Source organism: Schistocerca nitens, chromosome 5 (genome assembly GCF_023898315.1).
Source record: "Schistocerca nitens isolate TAMUIC-IGC-003100 chromosome 5, iqSchNite1.1, whole genome shotgun sequence".
Taxonomy (NCBI): domain Eukaryota; kingdom Metazoa; phylum Arthropoda; class Insecta; order Orthoptera; family Acrididae; genus Schistocerca; species Schistocerca nitens.
In genome coordinates, this window is record NC_064618.1 from 520,360,897 (window position 1) to 520,384,536 (window position 23,640).

The 23,640-nt window shown below is 41.3% G+C and overlaps 1 protein-coding gene across 3 annotated transcripts in view; it reads left to right on the forward strand.

The window, feature by feature from the left end:
* LOC126260179 (tyrosine-protein phosphatase non-receptor type 23) overlaps positions 1–23,640 on the forward strand; it is a 156,300-nt gene that overhangs the window by 19,163 nt on the left and 113,497 nt on the right. For all 3 annotated transcript variants that reach the window (XM_049957444.1, XM_049957442.1, XM_049957443.1), the window contains exons 2-4: positions 3,338–3,540; positions 7,239–7,416; positions 15,373–15,517. In XM_049957444.1, coding sequence (XP_049813401.1) covers positions 3,338–3,540; positions 7,239–7,416; positions 15,373–15,517 — 526 coding nt within the window. The remainder of the gene's footprint in view (positions 1–3,337; positions 3,541–7,238; positions 7,417–15,372; positions 15,518–23,640) is intronic.

The following is a 23,640-nucleotide window of genomic DNA, read 5'->3' on the forward strand; positions in this document are numbered from 1 at the left end:
TTGTGATCACATCTGAGAATACTTCCTCTGACATTTTTTTAAATTAAAAATTGATTATTGTTATTAATATTTATAATTAAGTTATGACTTTTTGTTGCCAATTCTCTGGGTCATGCCTGATCTATACACCTGTGTACAATATATTTACATAACATACTGCTCCTCCCAGCATCAAACTGCTACTAGTACCATAGAACATGGCACATGCACTCCTTGGATTCTGTGGCCGTGGGTAATAGCTTCCTGCTATGGATTGGTAGGTCTGTTAGCCATTGCAAGGGGAAATATTGCAATATCTGAATCTCTTGGGAGAAGAATAGAATGGATTCAAGAAAAGGAGATTCTGACCATATGGCTATTTCACACTTTGGATATGTGAACTGAGGAAAGAAAAGAATTCAGTCTGGAAACACATCTGATTTTAAGAAAACTTTTGTTGCACCTCTTGGGGTGCAGATTGTGCTACTGTTCTCTATATTTACCGGGCCCTGGTATCATCCCAACTGGACTATGGTTGCCAAGTTTATGGCTTGGCAATACCTTCAGCTTTGAAACTGGTAGACTCGCTTGATCATCACGGCACTAAACAAGTCACTGGCACCTTCCAGACTACTACTGTTGATGGTCTTCTATCTGAAGTGGGAATCTTCCCTCAACAACACCGATGGAACCAACTGTTGCTCGCTTACGCCATCACAATCCGACAGTTTCCTCATCATATAGCTTGTCACAGTCTTTGTGCATACAAGGAGCATCAACCCCCTGACATCCTCCCTTTGGTGGGATTAGGTGGAATGCACCTCACAGCCCTCTGCCAGGGTCTCCACCTCTCCTGAGAATGAGGTTCCTGTGTTGTCCTGCATCCCCTTCCCCCATTTTCTGGTACCTAGGCCACAAATTAGGATCAATTTATTCTGCAATCCTAAAGTATGTTGCCCCCATGACCATTTGGGGTCTGTTCTTTTCAGTTACCCAAAAGTGTCAGGGTGCTGAGTCATTTATACTGATGGCTCTAAAACTGTGGATAGGACAGGATATGCTTTTACATTCCCATCGATCAGGAATAATATTTAAGGCCAGGAACATGTAGTGTTTTAATGGCAGAGGTGACAGCCATTAACAGAGCCTGACTTGTATTAAACATGCCTCCTTGACTTTGTTTTAATTTCTGTGACTTAGTGAGCAGCCTCAAGACCATTGATCACTATTACTCTGGTCACCCTGTATACCTGCTATTCATGACCACCTCTCTGACCTTAATCGTACTGTTTGATTAGTTGTATTTTTCTGAGACTCAGATCATTTGGGTATCCCAGGGAATGAACTGGCCGACCACTTGGCTAGAGAAATGATTACTTGCCTACATTTGCTTTGACAATGCCAGGTGCAGATTTGTGGTAGCAAATAAGACCTCTGCTCACTCGGAGATGAAGAAACACATAGTGGGTCACTGTCCCCTCTAATAAATTCAAGTCTGTGATTTTTCCTAAATTGCGTTAAATACTTACTGTTTATGTAGTGCTCTGCCACATTCCTGAATCTTCCTTTTTGCAGCAAGTGTGTGCATTATTGTGGAACTCAGACAGATTAAAGCTGAGTACTGGATTGGGGATCCCAAACGCAAGGTACTTTCTGTACTGAGCAGCTCTCATTGGGCACTGATTGTTAAAAGGAAGTATTCAGGCCCCAATCTGGCACATAGTTTTAATCCACCAAGAAGTCAAAAAGAATAAAACTTCGAAGGTATAAAATCTTTGGATTCAGATGCTGTTGTCAGACAGGGTTTGCTGTTGTAAGTGCTTACATTTTTTGTAGGAGGTGTCCACAGGTACCTGCAGGCAAACAGAGTGCCCATTGATGCAATAAAGTCTGTGAACACAACAATACCATGCAGTGAGGGGATCATTGGTAGAGAAATATGATTGTATCATGCCCTGTTTTTACAGAGTTAATTCAAACTATGGCAAAATACAAGTATTTTGCCACACATTACTTGTTTTACTTGTATATTTACAATTGATGAAACTTGTGGTGTCTGACGTGTTGGGAGAAAAAAATAATTATATTTTGTGGTAGATTGTGTAATTTGGATCTTTCCACTTATTTTATTCCTTTTATGACAGAAAAAAGTTGTGTGCATCAGAAACAAGGTATACACAGAGAGATGTCTCCGTAGCATGGAAAATTCTTTTCCTCTGCATCACAGTACCACCTTGCCACATTCATAGTGTTATAATACTTGTTCTTGAGCAGAGTAGAATTCTGTAAATCAGTTGCCTTGAATTTGATTTCTGAAGGTACAACAAAAAGTGTAACTCCCAAAATACTAAATTGTTTCATTTTCTGTGCTATGCAGGACCTACAAGATTGTTTAAACTCTGAAGTTATGGGCAATGCCTTGTTTAAATGGCTCATTGTATTAATAGGAAAGTCTCAAGTCTGCTATCCTTTTTTTGTCAGTTAATGGATGTGTCATTCCTGTAAGTTTTGGAAACATATATGTTTCTTCTTGAATCACAAATGTCGTGTCAGTAACTATATTCTTTATGATGGCTCATTGGAGATGCCAGTACATTATATTGTCATATATACAAATATTAGATTCAGAAGCATAGAAATTTGAATCCTGATCTGTGCTGTGTATCTGTCTCTACAAATGTTAATTTTCTTGTTAATCACAACTCTTCTATTTCAGAATTCAGTTCACAGTTCATGGAACATGGTTCCCTCTACTGTATCACAATTGTGTGTGCATTGTGTTATGTACATGTACATCTGCATATATACTGTACATGTGGTAGTGTATGTTTTATCAATGCTAATCATCCCATTTCTGATCTTCTCGCAGATGAAACAAGGGAAAAATGACTGTATACTTCTGTATGAGTCCTGATTTCTCTTATATTGCTTTCCCGATCCCTACAAGAGATGTATGTTGGCGACAGTAGAATCATTCTGCATTCTGTCACAATTGTGGATTTTCTAAACTTTCTCAATAGTGTTTTCCCTACAACTGACTTTGCATGCTTGTTCCATTTCATGTTGGTTTGCAGTGTTACACCTAAATATTTAATTGATATGAATGTGTCAAACAGCATGTCACTAATACTGTACAGGATTGTTTTTCCTATTCATCTGCATTAACTTTGATTTTTGTCATTTAAAGCAAGCTGTCATTTATCACACCAAAAACTGTGATATATTAAACAGAATTTTCTGCTACACATCTTTTGAAGATTGTGTACAGTGACATAGAATGGCATGTTCCACTAGATTGTTGAACTAAAATTGACTCATTTTGTTAATTGGTGACATGACTGCATTTTCCTTCTTACAGTACATCAGAGATTTCTATCATGAAGATCCAGAATCATACTCCAGTGAAATGCACACATTGGAAGGGCTAAGAGCTGCAGCTGTTTGTGCTGTCAAGGATGTCTCTGGTGTTTCAACACTAAAACGATATTACTGTCAGCTTCATTTCTTGCAAAGTAGATTCCCTATGTCCAAAGATGGTGCAGCAGCAGTCTCTTTCACATGGTAAGTCTGAATTTTCTCCATATTGTTATTCTTTTTCAGCAATTAATTTGATCAAAAATACTATTACTGAACAAATAGATCTAAATTTAATGTGGTCTTTCTTCTTGCTTTTACCACTTCTTAGTTGATTTTTTGTTAGTCTACTCGTACACCCTTCATAGAAACTCTTTTATGTTCTGTCAAAATTGTTCATGTTTCAATAGATAATTAGTAGCAGACAGCAGCTCATTTTCTGTATTCAGACTGTGATGTGTTTCTTTACTCAAGGATTTAAAAATCTGGGGAAAAGTGTGTCTTATGTGTTAGACGATATATTCTACAACGATATACCTGTAGATGATGTGGCCTGAACTGAAAAGAAAGTAAGTTTTTGTATGCAGGTATTTTTTCAGCTGAGTTGCAGATGAAAAACATTAAATGCAGAAGATAGGGCAAACTGACAGCAGGGATACACACAAACCTTCAATGGAGAAGAGATGCCAGAAGCATGATACAAAAGCAATGGTAATTTTAAATGGAAGAAATGGGTAATTCAGTGCTGTAGTCAGCATTTGTCAGAGTATTGATTTGTATTTAAGTGAATTGACTGAATCTGATGCACTACCATCACTCTACCAAAGGAGGCACAATGAGAGAAATGTGAAAACCATTATACTTCCAATAAAATGTTCTAACTGTATCAGGTGATTAAATTTCCAGAACTGTTGCCAAAATATTCCTCAGTTATTCTAAGTTGGTTACCAACTACTGTGTTATTGGTCCCTTTGTTTTTACACAGTTTCTTTACTAGGTGTGATGCCAACAGTGCTCAGTTCCTCGTCATATAAGGCAGTTTCTACATCCTTTGTAACCCATTCCCATTTAATCATACAGTGACTAGGTCTGTAGTAGTGGTCAGCTGCTAGCCACCAAATTTATTTATGGTATTTTTTTTGTTTTCTAATCTCAGTCACCTCTTTAATCATGCTCTCATAGGAAAAAATGTGTGTGTCTGGACATCATGTCTGGTGTATCTAAATGGCACAGAGCCGAACACCTCCGATGTTTTATCAAGCATTGCTCAATGGGGTACATTGTCTTCCTCGCATAATAGTGTGCATAATCGGAAGGTACATTACATACAAGGTCTGTTCAAAAAATTCCAGAACTTTCTCCACAAAAATTTTCTAGACCTACATTTTACTTATTGTGCATGGTCTCCTTCGAAATACTCTCCTCCACAATTGATACACCTCTCCCAACACCATTTCCACTTCCAGAAGCAATCTTGACACACCTGTTCCTGGGTCATTCATAGCACCTGTGAATTTTCTTTTATCTTGTCTATAATTGCAAATCTTCATCCTGTCGTCAGGGTTTTCAGCTTTGGAAATAAAAACAAGTCTGGAAGAGCCAGGTCTGGGGAGTACGGAGGATGATGCAGCACAGTGATTTCATTTTTTGTGCAGTGGTCACACACCAACAGGGATGAATGGCTGGTGTGTTATCATGCTTCAAGAGCCGTGAATTTTCAGGCCCTTTCATCTTCATATTTTCTCACAGACATCACGACACATCCTGATAGCTCCATTGATTAACAGTGTATCCCTGTGGTGCGAATTCATGATGAACTAATCCTTCAAAGTCACAGAAAACTATCAGCATGGCTTAACATGTGATCTGACATCGATAGACATTGAAGGGTGTTCTGAACGAGGGTCATCTGTAACTTCTGTCCAGGCCATTTTTAAACCATGTGAACCATTCGTAACATTGAGAACATCTTAAGCAGTCATCACTGTAAGCTTCCTGCATCATTTGGTGTCTCTTAAAGGTTCTCTTGAGTTTCTTAATTGAGATGCGTTGCTCGTCATAACTCTGCCATCTCGAAATTCACAAACTGTGCTACTCAATACAGCACTGAAATAACTTACAGACATACAACAATGAAACTTCCGTCAGTTGCATATTAAACACAGGTGTGTGCAGGGATGCCAACTGCATTTCTCTCCAACACACCGTTGGCTCAAAATTATGAATGTTCCAGAATGTTTTGAACAGACCTCATACACTGGGTTTTTGAATCCTAGTCTATTCTTCACAAGCCTCATGCATTTTTATCTGGAAGCATGAAGGATGAGGCCATCAGCCATATGGCAGTCAGTTTCAAAATGACAATTTTTGTAGAGTGCTCATAAAAATTTAACTACTTTGCTCTGCTGGCAATTTTTGAACATTTTATTAATGTGCATTGCTTTGAGATGTTTTCACATTTTAATTTTTCTCATATTACTTCTAGGAAAGGATGAAGCTAGAGATTAATGCCCATAAAGAATGAGATCACTAGTGACTAAGTATGAGCTCCGATTGGGAAGGAAATTGGTCGTGCCCTTTCAAAGAACCCCTCCTGCCACTAGTTTAAGTCATTTAGTGAAATAATAAAAAAACATAAATCTGGATGGCCTTATAGGGATTTGAAGTGCCATCCTCATGATATTAGTCCAGTGTTGTTATATTCCTAAACTACCTCATTAGGTCATAAAATGCATAAGAATTGAAAGAAAAATGCAGAACATGCTGATCAAAAGTAATTTTGCTTTCACTTGGCACTGAAAAGGAAAGAAAGAAGTAGTATGTTTACTGTCATAGTACTTGTGGTGGCAAAAAGTTCCTTTGACAATGCAAGATGTTAAATTTGAAATGGAGGATAAAATAAAGACACAGTCAAATAAACTAGGAAAATATCTACAAAAATTATTTGAAAGTAATAAAAGTGGAAGATCAGTAAAAGCATTTGTACATGAAAGGGTGGTGTGAGAGTTGCAGCTTGGTGTCACAGTCCCAGAACTTAAAAGCCAGAGAAGCATTAACAGAAAGAAATGATTGAGTATTGTCAAAAATCGTATCATGTCACTGTTCAGATAACTAACAAAATAGTATTGAATGAGTATCTCCAGGTGTACAATGCCGATATGCAGGAAGGAGCCAAATTATGAAGCTAGAGATTAATGCCTATCAAGAATGAGATCACTGGTGACCAAGTACGAGATCTGATTGGGAAGGAAATTAATAGGTTCACATATGTAAGGTTTAATCACTCATTCACTCAGAAGTTAAATGACATACCATTCTAAGTTGTTTGGTATCTGTTCTCTGCATTGAACCCCAAAAGCATATACGTACTAGTTGAAAGAATTTTACATGTGTTTGCTTAATCTATAAATGAGACAAAAGATATAGTATTGCACTGTACCCATCCATCATAAGAACCAGGAATGCACTTCTGTTTTGTTTGTGTGGTTTCTATTTGAGCCAAAACCAGAGTGCCACAAAGGTGTTTCTGAAGTTACTTATCAAACTCAGCTGTAAAACTGTCTTATTTGTGCAGAAGAATATATGAACATTTCATGCAAACATATAATATCTCTCTGACTGACTGGAAGGGGTGGCTCATTTTGGCTTAGAAAATGTTTAGGTCTGCCTTACTATCTCATTTATCTGAAAAGCTCCTGTGGCTTTGTAAGAATCGTCAAATTGTCTGAGACTAGTCCTGACTTCAATATTCTCTTAGTTTCATTTTAATTGTTAGATTTAATATTCTTTCTGTACCTAAGATTAGTCATTTACTTTTGTACATCATTTAATGAGATTATGTTGTAAAATCTTATTTGCTATGCATTTGATATAATTCTTATATTTTTAAAATGCTGCTCTTTCAGGAGAGATACATATGCAAGTATGGTTTGCACTTCAACTGATATTCGATTTGAAATGGTGTGCATCCTGTACAATATAGGAGCATTGCACACACAGTTAGGCGCCTTGGATACCAGAGTATCAGCTGAGGGTATGAAAATGTCATGTACCCATTTTCAGTGTGCAGCTTGGGCATTTGAGGTAAATTCTTACAGTGCATTTTTTTTTAAACACAGTGTAATACATTTAATTGCATCAAAGGAAGAGTTAGTTGATAAAACTAATAAAATATGAGATGGAGTTACTGGCGAGACTTACTGTCATGAGACAACATGTGCAATACATTTCTCCTCCCATTAGTCCGCAGATCTGTCTCGTACATCATTAGTAATATATTTCATGTAGATAATGTGAAATATGCATCACTTTGTCCTCCAGTCAAGCATATTATGACTGCTGTGTTTTGCTCTTTTTAAATAGACTGACCTCTCAGGATTCGTCAAAAAATACTGGCCTCAATACTTACATGTAAAGAATTGTATGCTGATATAAGGAGTAAAGGCAAGAACTTTGCTGAATGATTGAAGCTATGAGTCATTGATAGATGCATAAAAGAGGCTGAGAATTTTTCTAGCTTTCAGACGAATCCTCCTTAAGAGTGAGAGTATGCATGTAACATATCATTTCCTGGCCACATCAGTGTGCTCTTTTGGTGGTTGTTGTGTTCACCAGGGCCAGTACATATGAGGTGGAGGGTACCCTGCTCCAATATTAGTTATTTCCTTTCCTGTTCCACATGCAAATAGAGTGAGGAAAAAGCAACTGTCTACATGCTTTTCTTATCTTCATGGTCCTTACATGAAATGTATGTTGGCGGCAGTAGAATCATTCTGCAGTCAGCTCCAGATGCTGGGTCTCTAAATTTTCTCAATAGTGTTCTGCAAAAAGAACATTGCCTCTCCTCCAGGATTCCCATTTGAGTACCCAAAGCATCTCCATAACACTTGCATATTGTTCGAACTTGTCAGTAACAAATGTACCAGACTGCCTCTGAATTGCTTTGATGTCTGCATTTAATCCAGCCCACAACAGATCCCAAACACTTGAGCGGTACTTAAAAATAGGGCACACATGCATCCTATATGCAGTCTCCTTTGTAGATGAACCACACTTTCCCAAAATTCTCACGATAAACCCAAGTTAACCATTCACCTTCCCTATGCTCGCCCCAATAGCTGAACGGTCAGCGCATTAGAATGCCACTGACGGGGGCTCGGGTCCGATTCCTGGCTGGGGTGGGAGATTTTCTCCCCTTAGGGACTGGGTGTTGTGCTATCATCATCATCATTTCGTCCCCATTGTCGACACACAGGCTGCCCAATGTGGCGTCGCATTCAATAAGACTTACACTTGGCCCCCGAACTTCCCGCCCGGGAACTCCCGGCTACTGACACCATACGATCATTTCCTTTTTTTTTTAAAAACCTGTGACAAATCTCACATGCTCATTGCATTTCATATCACTTTGCAGTGTTACTCTCAGATATTTAAACAATAGGATAGTGCTAAGCAGGACACTTCTAATGCTGTATCCAAACATTATGAGTTTGCTTTTCCCACTCATCCACATTAACTTACATTTTTCTACATTTGGAGCTAGCTGTCATTCATCACACCAACTAGAATCTTTGTCTAAGTCATCATGTATCCTCCTACGCTCACTCAAAGGGGACGTCTTTGCGATACACCTCAGCATCATTGGCATCAGTTACTGTTTTCACCTGCAGCCGTTTGTGCTTCACAGTTGAAAACTGGCAACAGCACTGTGAGCTGCCAGGTATCATATTACTCCATCTCAGTTACAAACCTCCATAAATTTTTCTCTGTCTATCCATGAGTCCGTAGATAGCAGTATAGGCAACTTCAATACAACTGATTGTTCCTTCCCAATCGAGCTGCAAAATTTAAGTCAACATTTTCATGGATCAACTTAGTGAATTGCTACTTAGAACTACTCCCTACCTGTTCTGCATCTTGCTTTTGCTAATGTAGTCCTGTGGTATTACCCTATTTAACTGTGCTAATGTGCCTCGGGTAGCTGCGCCTGGCGGAAAGTAATTGGCGAAAGTAGGCTATTTCAAATGATGATGTGCACACCAGGTTTACAGTCCGTAACACTTTTTGTGGCACTTTGATATTTAATAACATACTGTTTATGGCCAGATTCAGTCTCATTTACTATAATTTATGCATAATTAAATGAGAAGTCACATCCTAGACCATGTTGATGCCCTGTGTTATGATTGAGTGCAGTAATTTAATACTGAAATGACCTAGTAAAAAGTTTACATGTGACAAGTAGTCATTAACACAGCCCCTAATTACACTGCCCTTCCAGTAGGTAGTCATATCAAAATGAAAACTATGTACACAGTAAATACCATTTTAAAATAACATAGTTCACAGCCCAATATTATTGTCACCATTTTCAGAATGCATTATTGTAAATTAACTCAGCTCATGAGATTAATTGTGAGTTCACAGTCAATCTCTCTCTCTCTCTATCTCTCTCTCTCTCTCTCTCTCTCTCTCTCTCTCTCTCTCTCTCTCTCTCTCTCTCTCTCTAATCACTGCATAAACTCAAACCCGAAATTTGCATAAAACTTGACCCCTTCTAAAACTTGGGATTTGTACTAACTTGTCTGCATACATAGTGTGTGAATTCACGCACAGATATTGTTCGTGTCCTAGCTTTCTATGGAATGCCTGAAATGACTCCCAGCAGCCTCTCTTTTATAAGATTGCAATAATTAAAACTACTTTCAGTTATTGTTGTCCACTGTCTTTTTACATGTTACAGTTAAAGATTTCTATTTCTGAAAAACTGAATAGTGGAATAAGATGAGTTTGACTGAAGGCTTTTAAATAAAACAATAACTGCTATTGCATTATGTTGTCTAGTTTTCCAAAATATGATACTCTACCTCGAGTAACAAAATTTTAGATAAGAATGCTAATTACTCTGAAACTAAATGAGTGCAAAAGTTGCTAACATATTTCGAGCATTAACTGTGTAGATACTTTAATTATTTATGTATAATTCTGATGTACTTCATCTGAAAGTTAGCAGATTCGTATATATTTACATAGGAACAATGATAACAACATTTTATATTAATTGTATTTTATAATTAGCACAGTTTTTAGGTAAATTAATTACATTTATGAGTTCTAAGTAACCAAAAGAGTGTAATGGGTAATAAAATTGAGTTGGCTCAACCCTGAGTTAATATCAAAAATTTTTGGTACTGTGCATGTCATAAAAATAACACTATTGAAGATTTTTGCAAAAAAAAGATAAAAATTTTGGAGGGAAGAAAATCATAACAGGAGAGAAACATCCATCAGTTTTTTTTTACAGTTGCTTGAAGCGGTTCCTCTAGTGCACTGAATTTTGCAAACAGTCTGCCTTTATGGCTTCTAGGGGATATGTTGGTAGCTAATCTACTTTAAATAAATTCCAGGGTACCATTATGATGCATTTATTGACAAGCACCATAAAACAGTGAACAAGCTCACAATTCGACACAAGTAACTTCAATGTTACAGAAAATTGAGAGCATGGTTTGTTCAGAGATCAAGTCTGGATTGCATCCTAATGTCGACTGAAGAGAGAAGCTCACACCAGAAATCTCTAGTACACTTAGTACAACTTGAGTACTATTTGCACATTATCGCCAGACTAATAACTGATGAAAATACCTTAGTCTTGTACCTAAATGTTGGTGTGTTCCCGCCATTCAGAATTTCTGTGTAGAATCTGCTCTCATGACTTATTCATAGTGCCTCACTCCACTTGCAAACTTCAGTGTTGTATTGCTTGGCCAATCTCGCTACCTGTATCCCGAGTATGGGAACTGCTTCTTACTCATCACTATAGTGTCCCACACTGCTGCTTGAGAAAGTGAGTTATTCTTGTTAACTGCAGTGTCTCAGTATGTTGTTAAAATTAATAATTAAAATGTTGTCCAAGATAAGAGGAATGTCTCAAGCTCTGTGCCGACTCTGCTGGTTCAAGGATGAGTGATTTCCCCAAGACAGCTGTTGTTCTCCAGTTTGAGGAAATTCCTGGCAGCAAGCAGCTCATAGCTGAGTACCATTAGTGGGAGCTGGAAATGACAAATGGAAGTGTTTGATTTCTGCTCCTGAGGCTGATTGACTGTAAGGCCTGATAATTAAATACTTATGTGAAGCTGTTTTTTGGAGCTAGCGAAATAGAAGGTCAGCCGGCAGAATATCTCTCTCTCTCTCTCTCTCTCTCTCTCTCTCTCATACACACACACACACACACACACACACACATTAACAGTCACACAGTGTCTAGAAGACTAATTTTTCATGGTGTTACGACACTCGTGTCTGTGCCAGGTGGTATTCTCATTATATTTTTCCCATCATAAATTGATGTTTGCCTTCATGTTTGAGTAGGTAATTAATAAAGTAATGTAAAAGTTTGTAGGATAAACATATATACTGTGTTACTAAGTAAATGTCACAGAGGGAATTAAAATTTCTCAGTGTAATCATTTCCAAATGACGTGTCAGTCATTCCTTCAGAACTGACTTTTCTTTCATTATATCTTTCAGTAGACAGTGAGTCAGTTTCTGTGGAACTTAACTAAGCAGTACTCTATGAAGTATAATGTGTTCCTATTGTATAATACATCCATATACAGTATCTGCCACTGTTACACTATCAGTGTTCTTCAGATAATTTGGAAATACAGCTGAAAATGGGCAGTCTCCAAATTTCCTCTCCTGATTCCTTTATATTGCCTTACTTCAGACTCTTACTTATTTTCTCCCAGACATATTCATTTGTCCATCTTTCATCTACTTTATACCATATAACTTCTCTTGTCTTTCCTCTCTGTTAGCTACCTTTTGTCATTTTCCTCTGTTGATGATGTCAATTATTGCCTCATCCTTCTCTAAACTCTATCTGATCAATTAGCCTTTCCTTTCTTTTCCAGATCAAGAAACTAGAGTTCTGGAAGCTAGTGCATAAGCCAGTTTTTATTCTTGTGCATTTACTTACATCACCTGAGTAGAAGCTTTTTCTATCTTTACGTGCTTGTAATGTGATACACAGGGAAGATAATGTTATTTGTTCTTAACTTACCATAAATTTTCTTAGAAGCTCAAAATCTGACTTATTCATTTCCATAGCAATCCTTTTGTTTCTGTGCATGTATCTTGTTGAAGCTTCATAAAAGAAAAAACTTTTGTGATGGAATCCAAATATGGATATTCGCATTTCTCAGGCAATTATCAGCTACGTCCGTGGTTAGGTATAACTTTTGGGGAGGTTCTGTTATATCTTTCGCTGCTGTGGACATGCATACACATCCTGCTACACTGTTCCATAAGTGCTGTGGACGTGCTTGGGTTTTCCTATAGTGCTGTGGATGTCTATCTGCATCCTGAATCACAGACCTCTTACTGCTGTGGAAGAGTTACTTCGATGTCTCGACGAATAAAAAAGTTTTGAGTATTTACAAGGGTTAGAACTTAAGAAGTGACAACTATTTATTCACAACCAATACAAAAGAGTTACATGTTTGCACCTGTTACTGTCCTTCAAAGTAGTACCAGCATTGTGTAGGACCTGTTGCCAGCAATATGGAAGGTGTAGTATACCGTTAGCAGAGCCTGTTCTGTTGATGGTGCAAATGGAGCGGTCCACTGCCTGTTGAATCTCTGGAACAGTTTTGAAGCGAATGCCACGAAGTGGTTGCTTCATCTTCAGAATCAAATCAAAGTCACAAGAACTTAAAGTCTGAGGAGTATGGTGGACAGTACAGTGCTTCCCAGTCCCATCTACTGAACAGAGCAGCCACAGCTTGCACTTTATGTGCCTGTGTATTGTCGTGCAAAATTTTAAATAAAATTTCAATGTCTTATCTACATTTAATTCACTTCAGTGTATGAACAAAAATCAACCAACTAAAAGTTTATGCAATATGTTTTTACCTTTGCAAACCCTCTAAAATTTCGTGCAATGTTTTACTGAATTTGATGTGGCATAGTAAGTATGGCAGATTCATTGAGTAAAGATATTAGGTTGTAGTGTGTGCAAAAATCAAATTTTTTCACCTAATAGTTTTCAAAAAATGTTGTGATAAGTGTTTCATATTGGCCAGAACGCCATCTCTCAGCACAGTCACCAGCATTTGGCGTGTACTACAGCCATAATAAAAGCCACCCTCAGCACAGAATGCAGAGAGAGCGCATCTGTGGTACTGAAAGGGTTAATGGCAGGTTCCATATGTCAGTAATTCAGGATGTACATGACATTTCTGGAGCAAAGAAGGCAAAAATGTGAAAATTTCTTTATAACAATACTGAACAAAAAAAAAAAAAAGACCACAGGGATGATACAATACAGTGATAAAGGAATAATGTTTCCATGTCAGTGAAACTAAAGAAGGGGCAAAACCTCTTATAACAGAAGTAAATATATGTTAAGGTACACCTCTGAAACAAACTGTTTTATTGCAGTAAGGACAGGTGGTTACCTCGTTCATTTTGGTTTAACACATTGCCTATTCGCACTTATTCCTTTCTCACGTTTATAACATCTCCTTCAGTGAACAGTGAAATTTTTACTGATAATGGAAAATCTTGTATTGAATAGACTTGTAATGAGAAAAAATGAAAATCAAATGATCAGTTTAGAAAAATGAATGATCTGAGAATCACAACTGTATTTTAATTCAATTTTCATGGGGACACCCTAACTCTACTTCATCTGGCACTCTTCAGCCCAACATGCCACCTTCCTCAGTGTCAGCCTCCATCTTGTAGATGGCTCCATCAGTACCACCGTCATAATCAAACCTTCTAGTCATCAACAATACCTCCAACTTGGCAGCTGCCACCTATTCCACACCAAGAAGTCCCTTCCATACAGCCTAGGCACCTGTAGTTATAGCACCTGCGCAGTTACAGGCAGCCACTCTCCAAATATGTATGAGGCCTCACAGACTGAAATTACCCTCCCGCCCATGTTCAGAAACAGATTTCCCATTCTTTTTCTCCCCAGTCACCTGCATCCCTCTTGTACTGACTGACCATGCACAAAACTGTAAACCCTCATGACTCAGTATGATCCACAGGATTTTGACTACCACTTACTGTGCCCTTAAATGAGAAATATTCCACCCACTAAGCTCCCCACTCCTCCCACAATGGTACTCCACTGTCCAACCAACCTAGGCAATATCTTTGCCCCTCCATATTGAACTCCTTTTCCCAACCCCTCATCCCATGACTCATATCTCTCCAATGGACCTGTCCCAAACATCCCGTCACTGCCACCTGTGCCAGTCCTGTCTCTGGCATATCCCACCCAATCAGAAAGAGGGTCATCTGTGAAAGCAGCTTGGGTGCAAAAACTGTGTGGCATTCTGGGTGAAAATGACCACTAAAAACCTGTCTGTCCACAAGAATGGCCCCCACCAAAGTGTGTTTATGAGCCAGCTGGACCACCCAGTTGCTGAACATGCTTTTGAACATGGTACGCTTAACTTCGACTGCTTCACATCCTGTGCCACCAACACCAAATTGCGCAGGTGGAAACTCTCCCTACAATGTATCCTTTGTTCCAATAACCCACTAGGCCTCAGCCTTCACTGGTCCCTGTGCCCAACTGCCTCTATCCACTTCCCTGCTCCCACTCCAGCCTCACTCAAGACTGCTATCCCACATGATCATCTGCATGGTCCATTTCTCCATTCTGCTTCTATTCTCTGCCCCTTTCCCCTCCTGATGCTGCACCTAACAATCCACCATCCTGTCCTCACCATGTCCTTGTACACTCCCACAAGTGGCACTACAGTATCTTTCCCCACCCCTACCTTGTTATTCCTCCCCGTCTCCACTCTGTCTCTCTTGTACCCAGCTACCCACCCAGACCAAGATCATTGCTTACTGCATCCAGACCTCTACACATGGAGGCCACAGTGACCGTTTGTGTAGGTGTGTGAGTTGAATTTGTGTGTTTGTACACTTTAGTTAGTTTTGGGTTATCTGCTAGGTAGTTACTTTCCTGAACTACAATAATACCTAATTAATTTTATTCTCTTCATTTGTTAGCATTTAAAAGGCAGCTACCCACAGCCAGCAGGAGTGGATTTGGCTCCAGATATTATGCAGTTTATGTATTATCTTTCACTGGCTCAGGCTCAAGAATGTATATTGGAGAAGAGCATGATGGATAACAGGAAACCTACAATAATAGGTAAGAAATATATTACAAGGTAATCTTTCCTGAGAGTTTTCGGGATTTCTATAGAACTAAGTGTCTTGGAGTCTTTTGATTTTGAAGTGTAAATGTGAGGGCAATGCCTTAAGTTTTTACAAATATGGCGAAGGAAAAATCCAGCTGTGCTGCTGCTGGTCCCAAGCCCAGATAAAGGAGAAGGGTAGGCACCTAAAGAAGCCATAAAATAGAAGCCAGGCCACATCACATGGTGTGTCTGAGACTAACTTCAGCTGTGACCCTTTTGGTGTCTATGCATTGACCCCTAGCATGATTATTCATTTTAACATGATGGCAATTTTTTACTACCACCAGGTCATAACCAATCCACCATTGTCAACCACAATGTCAGTGACCCAGTGGATTCAGGGGAGCTCACACCAACATGTAAGAGAGGTGAAAGTAACAAAGTGTCATACTTTGCTACTTTCAACATTTACTCACTCCTCAAAACTGGAAAACTGAAACACCTCGTCAAACAGAAAGTCATTACAAGAGACAAGTTACACAGATGAAGCAAAAGGATTTCAGGTTCTGAAGGGATCTGGCAAAAGAGTAATGAAGAATGTACCTCAGCTCAACACAGGCTTTACGTTAATGAACAATAAAAATATCTTGGGAGCCAACACTGACTTCAGATTCAAAAGCAGTAGGCTCTCCATTTTACTTTTAAGGGAGCAAATAAGATATACACTTTGGTGAATGCACAAGCTTACACAAATAAAACTAACAAAATGGACCCGTCCTCCCCAGGGAGCTCATTGTTTTTTGGTGAGATTGCATGTGGCGTACACGGGACTGTGACCTCTTGCTGCCCTTTCTTCCTTCCCAGGCTGCATTTCTCTTCCCATGCCCCTATGCGCCTCCCTTCCTGTCCTCACTCCTTCCCCTCTGCCCCCTCCTTCCCCTCTCTTCTTACTTATTTCAGCCTGGCTATCCACTTTGTCTCATGTATTCCATTATGTTTTGTTTCCCTTGCTTTTTCTTTTTCATCCTTCCTTTTTGGCATTTTTGGTTACCGTTTGGGGTTTGACCTTTCTCTCTGTAATGTGAGCCTTTTGAGGAAGAACTCCTTAGGATCTATAGCAACGCGTTCTCTCCCTCCCCCTGCCAGCCCCACCCCCCGCCCTCCACCACCATCCCATCTGCCCCTATTCCTTCCCCTGCCATAGAGCCCTCCTCCGGCCCGATAGGTCACCAGCACATGTAGCCAGTCTGTGTGATGGGGCTGTTACGTACACTTCTGTCTGAGGCCTCGACAACATGGTGATCATAATTGTGACATCTGAGCCCTCAGGGGCTCAGCATTGATTTGCTGGGTACGGGCTTGGCAACCCCAGGGTTCCTGAGTTGGGGACTGGTAAGCACCTCCAGTCTCCTGTCACTGTAAGCTCTGGGCAGGCTTCAGTGACCACCATGCAGCGCAGCAGTGGGAAGTTGTGTGTCTCAGGGAATGGGGATCTTGGCTTGACCGCTTGGATTGTGAGGACGGGATAAACCTCTATAAAAAAAAAAGAAACCTCAATCTCAAGGTGTGCTGCACGCTGATGGGGTGCATGGCTGTTGAGGTCATTACCTGGCAACCTCTGGAGAACCAGCCACACCTCAGTTGCATAAGGCTTACTCAGGGACATGGGGCTCTGTCTGAGTAGACTCTTATTTCCCTAGCTGCTCATGGGACCGAGATGGAACCCTCGAAATCCTCCTGTTCTTCTAGTGGGAAGGGTGTACCGCATGGGAGTATTCACACCCATTCATTCAAAAGAATGAGATAGGCTAGTCCTCCTGATAATAAGAATACTTTGGACTGCAGTAACAGAGCTCATGGCGTTGTGAATACCAATGTGTTTCTGGTGATAAAGAGGAAGGAGGGAACATTTGAAAAGGTGCCCCCCTTTTATATCCATAAGGGTTTGGAAGGCCTTGCTGGAACATTAAAATCTATAAAACGATTGCGTAATAGCTCATTGTTGGTTGAAACTTAACAGTCAAAGCAGGTAGACTTTCTTAAGAAATGGTAGAAAGTGGGTGACTATGATATCATTGTTGAGATGCACACCTCTCTCAGTTCCAGTAAGGGCTTTTTCACATGCTGAGATATCACGGAGATAGACAGCAGAACTGAAGCAAGCATGGGCATCCCAGGGAATAGTCGATGTGGAGCAACGAACGCGTAGGAATAATGGAGCAACTGAAAATACTGCCACTTTCATTGTCACATTCAATTCTCCGACACTGCCTGAACATCTTATGGCGGGGTTCCTTTGACTTAATGTTCAGCCTTACATGCCAAACCCTATGTGGTGCTATAAATGCCAGCGTTTTGGCCATACTACAATGAGTTGTGGAGGTGAAGCGATCTGCAGGAACTGCGGGAAAGCCGCTCATGACGCTGGGACTGGCTGCCCATCTCCAGCGATCTGCATCAACTGCTCTGGGAACCTCCCAGTCTGGAGCCGAGACTGCCCTTTTTTTGCTCAACGGAAAATACAAGAGTTAAAAGTGACCAAGTGGATCCCCTATACCAAAGCTAAAAAAGAATATTCTTCCATGGTGCAGAAACCTATTCCCAAGGTGGTCGCTTCGACACAGATGACGCCTAGTTTGCCTGTATCCACCACAAGCACCTGTACTTACATGTGCACATGTCAAGGGAAAAAGAGTAAGGACAAAGCAATCCAGGCAGCTGCATCACGAAAGACAAACAACAGTTCCCCAGAAGCATCCAGAAGGTACAAGAAAAGCAGAGTGCCTCTCAGTGCCCCCTTTCCCCCTCATCCTCGAAGGGACAGGGTGCAGGGAAAGCTTCACGACGTTCAGGTCAAAAGCTGTCCTGAGTGCTGTCAGATGTCGTTCTCTCCCGTCTGACTGATGAGGGGAATATCATGGAGTTAGATGCCTTGCATCCAGGCAGCCCCTCCACTCCCCCTATCTCTTCAAGTGCTTCACTTCCCGGTGCAAAGATAGGGGTAAATTAAAACTTCCATACTACAGTGGAATATGAATAGGTTCAGGACTCATCTGGAGGAACTGAAACTCGTAGCACAGTTAGGTCCCTTGTGCTTTTGTTTACAAGAAATGCATTTTAAAGATACAGATGTTCCTGTGCTGCAAGGATATATGCTCTACTGCAAAGATGACCTATCGCGGGGAAAGGGCCAAGGGAGTGTTGCAGTGTTTGTCACTAATGCGCACCACTCCTCTGCTCTCCCCCTCAGTACTGACCTGCAAGCAGTTCCAGTTCAAATTCATGTATGTCGAAGGATCACTGTTTGCTCACTGTATTTACCTCCGCAAGGTACACTAGACTCTGAGGCTCTCATGGAACTTATCGCACAACTCCCATGACCGTTCCTCCTTCTGGGAGCCTTCAGTGCCCAACATGTCCTTTGGGGCTCGACCAATACTTGCCCTCGGGGTTGGGTTTTGGAGGGCATGATGTCTCACGAGCTCTGCATCCTCAACATGGGTACTCACACACATTTCTCTACTGATACTGGGCCATTGTCAGCCATCGACCTCTCTTTCTGTTCTCCCACCCTTGTTGACTCTTTTCAGTGGTAGGTCATTGAAGACCTTCATTCCAGTGACCACTGCCTTTCACCTACTAAATGGCCCACCACCTGGAGTTACGCACCCAAAATGGTCAGCAGGGCTAACTGGATGCGTTTCAGCCAGCTAGCTGTGTTCGAACACTGTGACAACGTCCAAGGATGGGTGGGCCACATCACACAAGTGACCCATTGTGCCGCTGACCTCTCCATCCTACAGTCCACCGAACATTTTGTGCAAACTACTGCCAACGCAAGCCAGGATCCAGCATTTCATCACTATCATGCGACTGTAAAGAGGGAAAAGTTGGACTTAAGGTCCAAAAGTTCTGAGGCCTAAAACTCCTTTTTCTCCACGTGGGAGCTCGAATCGGCACTGACTGAGATTCGTGACACTGCACCCATTCACGACCAAATCCAGTGCTTCATGCTTCGACATTTGCCAGTGGTATCAAAGGAAATCCTCCTCGAATGTTTTAATCTAATACGACAGACAGGCAACTTCCCCAACTTGTGGAGGGAGGCAATTCTGTTCCTTCTCCTCAAACCAGGAAAGGACTGCACATGTCCCAGTAGTTATCAGAGTATCGACTTAACAAACTGTGTAGGAAAGACCCTGAAGCAAATGGTTAACCATCGTCTGATCGATTGTTAGAGACCAGCCAACTCCTTAGCTGCTCTTAGTGTGGATTCTGAAGATTTCGGTCCACAGTCGACGATCTGACTCTCTTAAAGGTGGCTGTTCAGCAGGCTTGCCTCCATAAGCATCACTGTATCGGCATACTCTTTGGTATACAAAGTGCATTCAAAAAGTTTTGCACAGTCTCTAATTCATTTTTTATTTTTTGCAGGAGTAGAATGAAACTTTTTGTGAATATACTTGGAACATTTAGCTATACATTGAGCCTACTCAATGTAGCCTCCATCAGCTGTGACACATCTGGCCCAACATTCTTTCCACGATGTAAAGGCACTTTGCTAAAATTCTGGGGATTGACTTTTACACCAATACTTGACACAGAAAATAAGGTCTTTTTCACTATCAAATGTTTTACATCACAGGTGGGGCTTGAGATGACCAGAGAGGTAAAAATCAGACAGAGCCAAGTCCGGACTGTAGGGAGGATGAGGAACAATTTTCCAACCCATTTTCCTGATTTTCTCCTGCATCATAAGGGCTGTAAGGGGTTTGGCATTGTCATGGTGTAGTCTGATGAGTTGACCCTGAAGCTGTAGTCTGTGGGTCTTAATGGCACATCACAGCTTGTCCAGTGACAAACAGTAATGGTCCTGGTTAATTGTGGAGCCAGGTTCCAAAAAGTCAATGAAAATGACACCACACTGATCTCAGAAGGAGGAGGCCATTACCTTTCGGCCTGCTGTTCATGAAAGTCTTGGTTTCTTCTTCCGAGGGGAACCTAGATGACGCCACTTCATGGATTGGGTTTTGCTCTCAGGTTCGGACAAAAACAACCATGTTTCATCCTGGGTAATGACTCCATCAAAACGCTGTTTCCAGTCTTCAGTAAGGGTTTTCATGAGACCCTTGCACATGTTCTTCCTTATCATTTTCATTTCTCTTGTCAATAATCTAGGCATCCAATGTGCACAGATTTTTCTGTACCCTAGTGACTGTACCAGTGATACCACACTACCCAGTGACAAATGAGTCATTTAAGCAAGCTGTCGTGCTGTCACACATCTGTCATTTTGGATGATTTGATCAATGGTCTCCTTATTCATGTCATTCACTGCCGTCGATGGTCTACTGCATTGTGGATTGTCCAGTAGAGAGAAATCACCTTCTTTAAACCTCTGCAACCACCGCTGGATACTGCTGTGATCCGCTGTGACCTCCCCATAAACAGGGAGCAACTTCCTGTGAATCGATGTGGCAGAGTCATCACCGACCGTTGTCGCAACCTGACATTACTTCACGGTCCGTTATGGCTCACCTGTAAATAAAAGAAAATACTTTGAATATAATAGAGGGAAACCTTCCACGTGGGAAAAATATATTTAAAAACAAAGGTGCTGTAACTTACCAAACGAAAGTGTTGGTATGTTGATAGAGACAAGAACACACACACACACACACACACACACACACACACACACACACACATTTGTGTGTGTGTTTGTTTTTGTCTCTATCAACATACCAAAGCTTTCGTTTGGTAAGTTACAGCATCTTTGTTTTTAGATATAAAGAAAATACTTTTATATACCAACTTATAGCTAAACGATCCAAAGATTGTTCACAAAAAATTTCATTCCCCTCCTGCAAAAAATAAAAAAATTAGACGACTGTGCAAAACTTTTTGAACGCCCTTTGTAAGTAAGGCATATGATACTACTTGTGGACACTGTATTCTCACACAGCAGCATCAGTGGGGCTTTCGTGGCCACCTCCCCATCTTCATACTGTCTTTCCTGTCTCACCGGTTTTTTAGGACCCGAGTTGGTAACGCTGTCTGATCGATTTTAGCAGGAAAATGGTGTTCGTCAGGGATGTGTTTTAAGTGTTACCCTCTTTTCCATTGCCATTAACAGTATCACGTCTGTGGTAAGGAGTCCTGTACAGTGCTCCTTATTTGTAAACGATTTTGCTGTTTTCTGTTCCTCCTCCAGTGTTGCAATGGCGAGCCGCCAGTTGCAACTTACAGTGTGGAAGTTAGAGGAGTGGGCTGCGAAGATGAGTTTCCAGTTTCCTGCAGATAAGTATGTATGTGTTCATTTTAATCATTCTCGTTGTCTTTTTAATTTGCCTGCCTTGATTATGGGGGACACCATCCTACATTTTAGACACAGTGCGGTTTCTGGGCCTCATTTTTGAGTCCCGATTGTCGTGGTTACCACACCTGAGACCTGAAAGCCAGAACCCTGAAGGCATTGAACATCATCAAGTGCCTTAGCCACAGGTCTTGGGGACTGGACAGGGTGCGTCTCCATCAGTTTTATCTGGCTTTTGTGCATTCATGGCTGGACTACGGTTGCACGGTGTATGAGTCAGCGCAGCCCTCTTACTTGCGGATCATTGACGCTGTCCATCGTGAGGGGATTCGGCTGGCCATGGGTGCTTATAGGACCAGTCCCATACCTAGCATCCGTGCTGAGATGGGATAACTGCCACTTACCATCCGGTTCCAGCTCCTCATGTTGCGTCAGGTGTCCAACTTCACCCGCACACCGTACTGCTGCTCGTCCACTTCTGGAATGCCTTTCTTCCAACCGTCCACCAGCCACAATACCATTTGGGATCCACATGCAGCGTGTGCAGGAGAGCCAGTATGACCCCAAACCCAGGGTTCTTGGTGACATCCCAGTGTCCATTACTCCTCACCAATCTTTGAATATGGTTCAGGGAGTCATTTTCTGTAGGTTTCTCATCCTCCAGACTAATAAACTCTGGGCCAATCTGGAATGGCAGGACATTCAATTTGTTCTGCATGTTCAGAAAAGTCATAAGGACAATCGCACAGATACCAGCACATTTATTCTGGCATTTGAGGGAGATATCCTGACAGCAAAGTTCAGGGTTATGCATTATCAGTGTGATGAGAAGCTGTACGTCCCACCACTCAAAAGGTGTTTTTGGTGCTTATGTTTCAGATACGTCTTCTCAATGTACAGTGGATCCTGTATGTGGTGAACGTGGACACCCACTCCATGAGGGGGAACCCTTGTATTCCACCACCCTTGTGTGTTAATTGTCACAACTGTCACTCTCCATACTCATCAGATTGCCTGGTTTATAAAAAGGAAAATAAAATACAGGAGTATAAGCCCCTTGATCATTTATCCTACATTCAGGCTCGTCTGAAATATGAACGACTTCACCCTGTGTCAGCGACATCTAACTTTGCTTCTGTGTCAGCGACATCTGACTTTGCTTCTGTTATGTCCTTTGCCTCTCCACCCTTCCTTTACCCCAGTCAGAGTCCCCTCTCCTCTGTATCTCTCGTACAATTCCCACGCCCTCCTCTCTGGGTGGTGATCCCCCTCCCCAGCCAGAGAAGTGTCCAATTTTTAGTGTCTGCCGGTGATGGGGCTCCCTCTCTGGGCCCTGCCCTCCTTTCTCTCCCAGGCCAGAGGCCTGCTGCCACAACTCGGCCACGGGACCCACAGTGCACGCACCCAAGTTCACTTGTTCTCTTTCAGTTCCAGGTCATTCAGAAGCCTGCTCTCCCTCCAAGCTCTGCCCTCCTGGCCTGTGAAGGAGAAGAAGAAGAAACATAAGTCCCAGGACAAGGCCCCTGGAGGTCCATCTCCACCTTCGCAACCTAAGTCTGACCTCTGGAAATAACCCCATCCTTATTGGTGACAGCTGATGACCCAGCAACGTGATTGGCTCCAGCCCATTCACCTCCCATTTGGACCCCCATTCCATGCTCATTCAATGGAACAGTAATGGATACTAGCATCACCTCCTCGAGTTTCAATCTCCTATTTCCTTTTACTCTGCAGCTTTTGTCATTCTCCAGGAATGTCATTTTACTGATGCTCATTCACTGACCCTTCATGTGCTCTGTGCTTTCTGTTGGAACTGGT